General features: G+C 41.2%; 1 protein-coding gene across 1 annotated transcript; it reads right to left on the reverse strand.

Annotated features, from left to right (window-relative positions):
* Positions 1-35: 35 nt before the first annotated feature.
* RHBDD1 (rhomboid domain containing 1) lies at positions 36-6469 on the reverse strand. Its single transcript, XM_009875750.1, has 8 exons — positions 6037-6469; positions 4850-4982; positions 3680-3768; positions 3134-3184; positions 2511-2630; positions 1598-1705; positions 577-786; positions 36-193 (listed from the first exon to the last, which is right to left on the reverse strand). The coding sequence occupies exons 1-8, from the start codon at positions 6467-6469 to the stop codon at positions 36-38; spliced, it is 1302 nt and encodes a 433-aa protein (XP_009874052.1).
* Between the last annotated feature and the right edge of the window lie 2847 nt (positions 6470-9316).

Below are 9316 nucleotides of genomic sequence, written 5' to 3' on the forward strand. Positions count from 1 at the left end.
AAGAGATACAGCACGACATCCCAGGTGTTGGGAACTCAGCGGCAACTGGCATCTTCCATCATCAGCGCTACGAAACCTGAACTGCTGGGGGCTTCGGATGGTAAAAATCTGACTGCGGAATCAGCCTGTTCATAAAGTTTCCAGAATGCTTCAGGTACCAGAACTTTCCAATAATCCAATCCACAAACTTCCACTAAATTTGAAAGAAACACAATTAGTCTCAAGATAATCAGTATCACAAGTCTTAATTTCTAACAATATGGTGGTGGCTCTAATTAAAAAATATATGTCTGAGTAATTAATGAGAAAAGACAGCTTTAAATGTTAAAAAAATATATTTATTTAAATTTTGTATACAAAACATCAAAAACAGCTGAACAATTGTTAGCACTGATAGCTTTTGTGAATATTTAATGGCAAGTATTTCTAACCTCACTTCACAAAAACAAGTGCTTTGACAAGTTATTGTTTTTCAACTAACTAGTGGCTAATTCAGTGTTTTTAAATATTTAAAATAACAGAGCTTAGGGATTTTTTTTTTCCCCCTGTATGAAAACCAGAGCACTGTGTTTTTACATTCAAACTGTAAGTCCGCAGAGAAGTAGAGTCCATAAAGCACTGACTGGTGATCATGTGTACCCAAAGAGAAACCATTCCACAGCTCATCCTCCTGCTCCAGCGTGAACCCCGAGCAGTCTGCAAACTCCTGCTTCTGGATGTCAAAGGAGGTACACACCGAGAAATTCCACAGCTGCACAGACAGCAGGTACACGAGCTCTGAGCCTTCTTAAAGAAAGAAATAGATACTTTGAAGAAGTGTAAATTACTAAATAAATACATGCTTTGGCATGTCCACCTCCCTTTCCCTAACACCCCAACAGATCATTTCAACTCTAAAGGGAAGCATTTGGTTTAAAACATAAATATTAACAAAACCTTTAGGAAATCCTAAGTAGTTACAACTCATTTTTATAATGTACAAGCTCTAGGTAAAATGGCGCATTGTAAGGAAGAGTGCAACACTACAGGTCATATTAAATCACTGCAGAGGGTAAGGAGAGCTGCAACTATTTCCCACACAGTTTAAGACTGCTGCAAGGCACACGGCTGGGCTCTGTGATCTAGCTGGTGTCATCCAAGCAATCCTTCCACGTGCCCTTCCACATGTCAGTCCCAAAAACAGCTGGTCGGAGGTAAACACAGACAAGTTTGTAAGGAAGAACTGCATAGTTTTAGAACTGTATACAAAAAACTAATGTTTCTTTCATCTGTGATGAAGAAAACCTATTGTCCAAGAACACCGGCAGGCAAACAGCCAAGGAATTAGTGAAGCGACACGAAAGAACTTCAGAAAGACAGACAGTTTGGTAAAACCCTTAGCCTGCTTCTGTATTTAAGGTGTCAAAGACCATGTTTTGATTCCTATCTCATACTTTTTATGCAAGTTCCAATCGTGAGCCTGAACTGACAAATTCCTCTGCAGTTTTGCAACATCGTTAAAAAAAAAAAGGAAAAAATATTACAGTGAATCCTCATATACAAACAAATCTGCAAATGCACTTTACGATTTGCATCGCCACCAGCCAATTTCATCGACTCTCAAATCTCCGAAGCCTTTGCCGCCTCATTTCTTCCTCTGAATGCTGCTCAGGGGGAAACCAAAAGCCATAGGGTCGCCGTTCGTTATACGCTGCTCCACCAGAATCTGCCAGACACAACGAAAAGTAACTGTTACTTTGTTCTGTGATATGAAAAAATGCACCTGTGTCCTATAACCCAAAGCATCGCAACACAAAGGAAGCCGGGAGTTGAACATTTCCAGTTCAAGTGGTTTCCAATGGGAAAGTGTGTTCAGAAAAAATCATTGTTGGGTACCTGAGACCGTACATAGTCTGAATTTATTAATAAAAAGCTGGACCTTAAGAATCAGATACAAGTCCTACCACATGACTTCACGAAATGTATTGTAAGCTGCTGTCACACACGGCACATTCAAGCGTATCATGTATTTTAAGACCATTTTACAGAAAGCCAACACAGTTGAATGCGAGGACCGGCACACTCGTGCAGCTGCAGGAGGGAAAGATAACACTGACTGGGGGGAAAAAATGAATTATGCAGCATCTCTCTGTAGTCTTGTAAGTTTAATTCTTATTACAGTCTTCCATGGATTTGGCAAATTTCACAGAGTACTACTAAAGGCTCAGCAGAAGAAAACAGACACAGGCATCCATGAAACTCCAGAGAAGAGGTAAGCCAGATGCCCAGATATTTCCAAACTAGTAGCAAAGTAATCAAAGGGTACACAATTACAAATAACACAGTTACACAGAGAATGACGCAGCATCACGCTGCACTCTCCGAATATGCTACCAGGAAACACCCATCTGTTTCCAAAGATACGTCCAAACCACTGAAAATAAACGAAGAGCAATATGTCTGTCTTCCTCCCTCACTCCCTTCTCAGTATGAATCGTAGCTTAAAATATAAAATGCGATAGAACTCCGACCTCTCTCACTGAGGCTGTTCAGCACCGCCCTTTCCAGCTGTTCCTCTTCAGTGAGCCCACCAGTGTAATCGTAATAGCTCCTCGGCACCCGGTACTGGCCCCCGGAATAGCCATAATACTCTGCAAAAGGAGTACAGAGTAAAGAACATAAACTGCTGCTGCTCAGTGGGAGAGTGTGAAATCAGGCAGTATCTTTATGATAGCTTTCCTCCACAAATTATTTTATTTTGGGAAAGAAAAAAAGTTACAAAGATTCAATTACTTACATAAGCCACAAACCAGTTTCTAATTTACAAAGCCAGATGATAGTAACAGGAGAGAGGAAAACAGCAGAAAAAAGATGGACTGAACTCAGTCCTTTGTAATTGTTTTAAGTGTCATAGGACTGGCATTACTGAGGAGTTTCCCACAGAAATGGAAAGACCCTTTAACATTTCATTTCCAACACAATTCTCTGGCGTGGCCAGAGGAGCAATGCAAGAGCAGCGAGTATACAGACCTGCAGCGTGTTTTGTCTGATAGGTGTTTCCATTTAACTAGCTCCTCTATAGGTTTTCTGTCATCACCAAAGAGGATTTTTAAAGCTGGAGTAAGTTTGCAGGCAAGTGGGTGAGAATACTGACCTGAATAGTAGTGCCTCGGCCTGGCAGGGTCAGCGAATGAAGAAATGCCACCTAAACAAGGATAACACAAGTGCTGTTGGAACAAAACCATCGCGTCGCCGGCAGCAGCCCTCACAGAGGCAGAGCTCCAGTAACAATTCTCAAGCATTCCACAACCTTTTCCAAAGTGTGGATGCAAGTAGTAGAAATCCAAATGTGTTGTGCTCTGGCGTATTTTTATGGCTTCACCACACTTCAGTTAAAGTGACATTTTCATTGGCGTCTTATGCAAAACAGTTTACTCTAAATAAACATTTAGAAAGAAGGGTAAAAGGTATTCCTCTAAGCAAAAAATATCTAACAAAGACATTTACTGGTTCTTGTCATTAATTTTTAAGAATCAAAATGATTTTTCTTCTGCATTCACTTCAATAATCATCACAGAATCATATCTTTACCTACCTAAAAAGCTTGCTAGAATGGCCTGAACTTCTATACGCAAGACTTAACAGAATTTTTAAAAAGTGCCTCTTATGCAGCTTTTATAAATTGAAAAAAATTATCTACCTGCACAGGCCTTCATTATTTTTTTCAGGGGTCCCATAGTGTACAGCAATCCAACAAGAATTCCTGCCAGATGCCCGGCAAAAGAAGTCCTACAAGAAAGGGAAATCTCATCAGCGATGGAAAGGAAGAGATTTTTTTTGCAGAGATCCAGAAGGGGGAGTGCAGAGTTTGTTTCCTTACTCAGGTAGGAAACTAGTAATATGAGCCACCCACCCAACCACAGACTTGTATCTGAAGTATAAATTACACACACACACACATGCATATATTTGTATACAAACAGATACACCTTTGTCCTTCCAATGTTACCGCTCCCAGCACGTTCTGAGATCAGATCCACTCAGATCCTCTATAATCTTTCTCACTTGATAAAAAAGTAGACTGGAATTATTCTGTATAAGTAAATTACATAAAATAACTGGTGTACACAGGCAATTGATGTTCTTCTATGCACATGCCTTAGTCCAGAGTAGATAGTCCATGTCCAACGAACTTAAATATATTTGAACAACTAATCCTGAATACTTCAATGTCACTCTTCTTGAGATTGGGCTACATTTCACAGTAAATTTTAATTTTCAGTAGACTGCCTTTTCAACGAAAACTGTAGCTTTCTGAAATAGTTTCTGGACCCTCTATACACTTTCTACCCCAAAGACATTTCTGTACTACTGCAGCCGAAAACCAACAGCACACAACCCCTGAACTCCTGTTTTTCCTCCACCAGATACAGCGCAATACGCTCGTGGCCTTACTTCAGACATAATGCTCTTTCATTACTCTTTAATAATAAACCAAACAGTAGCATTAAAGGTATCACCACCTAAAAACCATGTTCAGCTAATGTGACCGTTCATACTTTCCAGAAGAATTTTTTAACACACCAGAAACTTTGGTTTTATACTTGTAGTAACGCCACGCAAGCGACCTCTCAGCTCACACTTCAGATTTCGCTTGGAACGGAGCACTCCACAGCTCTTCTGCCCTTTCACCTGGGCTTCCCTGCCGCACTCAGGCAGGCAGTAAGTCACAAACCAATACAACTAGTGCTTAACGTGAGCAACATCTGAATTCTCATTCGGGTCTAGGAAATGTTCTGTCTGCTGTACCACAGCATCTGACGAGGTGGTGTTGGTGTTGCCCCCCTCCTGCAGTATTAACCGCACTTACCCCGGGGAGATTAAATGAATAGCCACCAGCTCCACCCAGCAAGCGTATTTACTGGGGATTCTCCACCCAAGGACACTGCTCACTCTTCCTGGATTGTAGTAGTTGTTAAGAACTTTCAAAGCAAACAAGACACCTGCAAACAAGAAGAAATCGCATGAAGAGAGAAGTACTTGCACCCAAATCATAAAGAAACACAAACCACTGCCGCAATCGAAGTGCCATGCAGCTTCACAGCACCACGAAGTGCACTGCTGCATGCCAGACCAAGGGTTCAGTTTCCTTCTGTGACTTAAAAAAAGGATTAAAATCCACATTTGTATAACAGCCAATTCTAAGTTGCTTTTCAGTACACCTGCTCACTGCAGCTATTCAGGTATTCAAAACACTACAAACAATTTTAAAATGGGAGTTCTGGGTGAAATAATTGACAAAATTATTGAACTCAAGAAGTGTTTGGGGACTTACAAAAAGCCATTACTAAAACCAAGACAAATAGGTACATGTGAAGCTCAAAGTAGGCTTAAATTCTGAACTAACGGAAAATCATCTTACACATACTCCAGAATCACTTGTTTCTGAAAAAACAGATGAATCAATGACAATAAATAACCATTTCTAATTGACTGCAACTGTTTGATCATGCAAGCTATAGCCAATATGACAGAATGAATTCACATCATTTACTGGAATATTCAAAAAGGTTTTTGAAAAAGTTCCTCAAGAGAAAGCTCACACATTTGTCCGACACAAACAAAAAACCCTGAAAAATCGACAAGTGGAAGATTTGACATGGAAAAGATACAAGAGTTGAACATCAATACAGACATGCTAAAGAAAAACATGAGAAAGGTTTCCCTCTCCTTCTAACACCATAACAAACAAGAGACAGCAAAATTCCTTAATCTATCCAGCGATGAAAATACTGTTAAACTAGGGATCAAATACAAACAGGGATGTGGGTGTTCACAGCTACAGACACAGCTGGTCACCAGAACGTGAACTCAACCACAGCGTTCGTACCCAGAGTACCCATTTTAAATTGAAAAACAGGATCATTTTACTGACATAACAGCCATGCACACGCATATGACTGTACAACTGCCCATCTTCTGCATTCAAATATTGCTCTATGGTACCTATAAATACTAATTTTGCACAGTTAAACCGGATCAGCTGATGTGCCTTACCTGAAAAGCCTACGGCACAATTCATTTCATACGAAGGATCATCCAGAACCTTCACAAGCATGAACTCCAGCACCATATAAACAACTCCAACCAGCACTGAAAATACCGCTATGATGTAGGCAAACCACGTGCTCTTCAGCTTCTTCTCCAGCATGATCCCCTTCCAGAGCATGGAGACCATGTTGTAGTACAAGTGCCAGTCGTCTGCGTGGTGGAACGGAGCGAGCAGCAGACGCTGCCAGTCCCTTCGGTGGAAACCCTCCCTGACGCTGAGACACGCCTCATGCGGCTGCCACAGGGGCGTCAGGAACAGAAAAATATTCAGGACGAGCACCCCAAGGGTAACACCAGGAATGTTCTGGAGTCCAACCTGAGAAATTTGATAGAGCAGCAAAAGCAGTCCAGCACCAACTCTTCCCTGCCTTCGCTGCATTGTTGCGTCTTATTCCAGGAAGCCGGAAGGTTCTTCTGATTTCTTGTCTTCCGTTTGAACTCAAAACCATACAAGTCTTGGAAACTCTGAAAACTAAAAAGGATCATTGCATTATTATACATACACAGCCATGTTTTCAAGCTCATCACTGTTTGCGTTTGTTTAGGGCTTTTGGGGTTTTGTTGGTTGGTTGGTTTTTTAAACATAGCTAATTCTGCAGGCTAATCAGCTGAGACCTCTTCTTTAAATTAGAACAGAAACTCAAATGAGAAAAAAAAAAACCCACAGGTTTTTAACTGACCTTTTAATGTCAACATCAAAAAACCACCAAACTTCAATAATCAGAAGTTTAACCAATGTCATTTTCTTTTTTTCCACACTACACACTCCCATACCAGGTTCTCACAAAAATACCAGGTTCTCCCCAAATGGTTCTCACGCACATCTACCCAAACCGCTGATTTTTCTGGTACACTGACACAGCTCCACTTTTTCCACCACAAAACAGTTGACAAAAACCATTAGGATGTGAAAGTCAATGTAATTCAAGCACAAGCTGTGTGGAAATCCCCAAATCTTGCCGTACCACATTGTTCAAACTGCCAGGTGCTACAGTCTTACTTCTTAAAGTTTCTACCCGCTTTTAATACTCTTTAACTTCCAATTTCAATGCTTTTTAACATACGTGCACATAATCACGTAACATGACTGGGAATGGTTTACAACACAGTTACAGTCGTGCTACATATTATCACTCATTCCTATTATTGGCAGCAATGGGACACGTTATGTATTTGACTGCAAAGGAAAAAAATGTAAGAAAGAAAACCAGAGTTACTTGAGAGCCTTCTGGAATGCAACGCACAAAGTACAGAGAGCTTTTGACTGTTCGAACATTCTTCCTCAGCCTCTACTCTGTTTATTAAAAGGCTAATGAGGCTCGAAACAACGAGGCACTTACTCCTTTTTCTTTTTTTGAAAACATGCCACCCACTTCAAAATGTACAAATTTCTAGGACAGACTTGAAATGGACATTGTCTTGCATCTAGGCTGCCACGTGTCTGCATTTTTGTCACCTACTCAAGACAAATGTCTGGACTAAACATTCTTGGAATTTGTTTGTTTGTTTTGTACTAGCCAAGTGCAAAGCATTTAAACTTTTATTTTTACTGTGACAACTTCCCCTCGCTCACTTTGCGACCATAAAATATTATGACTTCAAATTACTGAAAAATCATGTAATAAAGTAAATATTTTAGTAAACGCCAGTTGAAATGAAATGTATTTTCCGGCAGCTGTAATTTGAAGTTAGAGGAAAAGAATCTCCCTGTATGCTTGCTCCACCCCATAAAATGACAGAACTACCTTGAAACAACCCAGCACGCTCCAGAGAAAAGCGAGCACCCAGCCTGTGTGTCCAGGTAAGAGCCAGGTCGACGTAAAACCCACTTGAAACACGCAAAAGGTGAGAGCATCAGACCCTGAGCATAAACCCTGTCACGATGCAGAGAAGCCAGCTTGGCTCTGAAGACACAGGCTCAGGGTACAAGCACTGATCCACACAAAGACTGAAACTGAAACAGTTTTCAGGGCAAAAGAGGCAGCCAATAACGAAAGCAGAAGCAAATTGCAAATCCCTTTACTGCTGCCTACAGAGTTTGTGAAGAGGAAGGCAGGCATAACAGGAAAAAGTAATACAAGAAAAAAGCCTTAAAGAACTGAAACGTAATGAATCATCTTGTTTATACTTAATACGTTGGCGAGGAGGAGTCAACCACAAGCTGCCAGTTAGAGGAAGCTGTGAAAGGCACAGCCAGTTACGCAGCTCGTAGCAAGAGACGAGGTTCTGACATCATTATAAAAGTAACTATAAAAAATAACTTCTGACCTCATCAAATGTGCCTTTAAAGGGCATACTATGCTTTCATTCACAAAGGAATACTGAACTTCAAACTGAGAAAGCATAAAAATTCAGATTTTTGGTATGGAAAACATGCATCTGTAATACAAGTGTTTCAAAACAATTTAAGCCAGTAACTACCTTGCTGAAGGGAAACAATACAAAGTTAAATATCAACATAAAATGACTGCATAAAAGGCTACATCGAAGTCTTTTTCCCCTAATATGTCATGTTTTATTTTGCATATTCTTCAAACGCTTCTGTGGGAATAAGGAAGTTCCTCTGCCTCTTACATCAGAAAGGTTTGATAAGTACTCCTCACTATCCCCATCTCCTGACAGACAGTAATTAGTAACTATTTCTCAAAACACTGGGATGCACCTGCGCAAAGTTCAGGTCAGAGAGGCAAAAGTTTTGTAATGCCCCTAAAAGCAGCTGCTCCAGCCCCACGCGGGAAGGTGAAGCAGGAGGGCTCTCTCGTGTTCGTGTTGCCTTCTTTTCTAATCAGATCTGCCTTAATAACGTTGGTTAAAAATACGAGCAACTCAAAAACACACACTTTCTACTACTGGAGTTAACTCTGGCGAGGCCCCCAGACCCCGGGGCTGAGCAGGAGGCAGCTCGGCAGCACCTGGCCCGCTGCCCCGGGGCTGAGCCCGCACAGGTGACACCGAGGATGCTTTATGAACACGGCAAACATGCTTTACAAACACCCGCACCTCTTCAGCACAGCATTGACACAAACAGGGGAGAGCCCACCGAACACAGCCAGGACACCTTTGTGGCCGCTTCTCCCTTGGATACAGGTACAAGTTATTTACGAAGTTTGGGGTTTTCTATTATTTTAACAACTAAAGACAGAAGCACGGTTCCGGTGAGGTTTTGCGGGCGTGTTTTTGGTGATTTTTTTGAGTCTTTCTCGCCAGCCGGGTTCCACAGTGCGTG

This window comes from Apaloderma vittatum, unplaced genomic scaffold, assembly GCF_000703405.1.
Source record: "Apaloderma vittatum isolate BGI_N311 unplaced genomic scaffold, ASM70340v1 scaffold38448, whole genome shotgun sequence".
In the NCBI taxonomy this organism is placed as follows: Eukaryota; Metazoa; Chordata; class Aves; order Trogoniformes; family Trogonidae; genus Apaloderma; species Apaloderma vittatum.

Bases quoted from the DNA above. Each gene is read 5' to 3' on its own strand.
- RHBDD1 (XM_009875750.1), bottom strand. From the start codon at position 6,469: ATGCAGCGAAGGCAGGGAAGAGTTGGTGCTGGACTGCTTTTGCTGCTC. The intron at 3,769-4,849 runs GTAAGTGCGGTT...CCTTTCTTGTAG, and splicing joins ATTCATTTAATCTCCCCGGG to GACTTCTTTTGCCGGGCATC. The intron at 787-1,597 runs GTCGATGAAATT...TCTTTCTTTAAG, and splicing joins AAGGCTTCGGAGATTTGAGA to AAGGCTCAGAGCTCGTGTAC.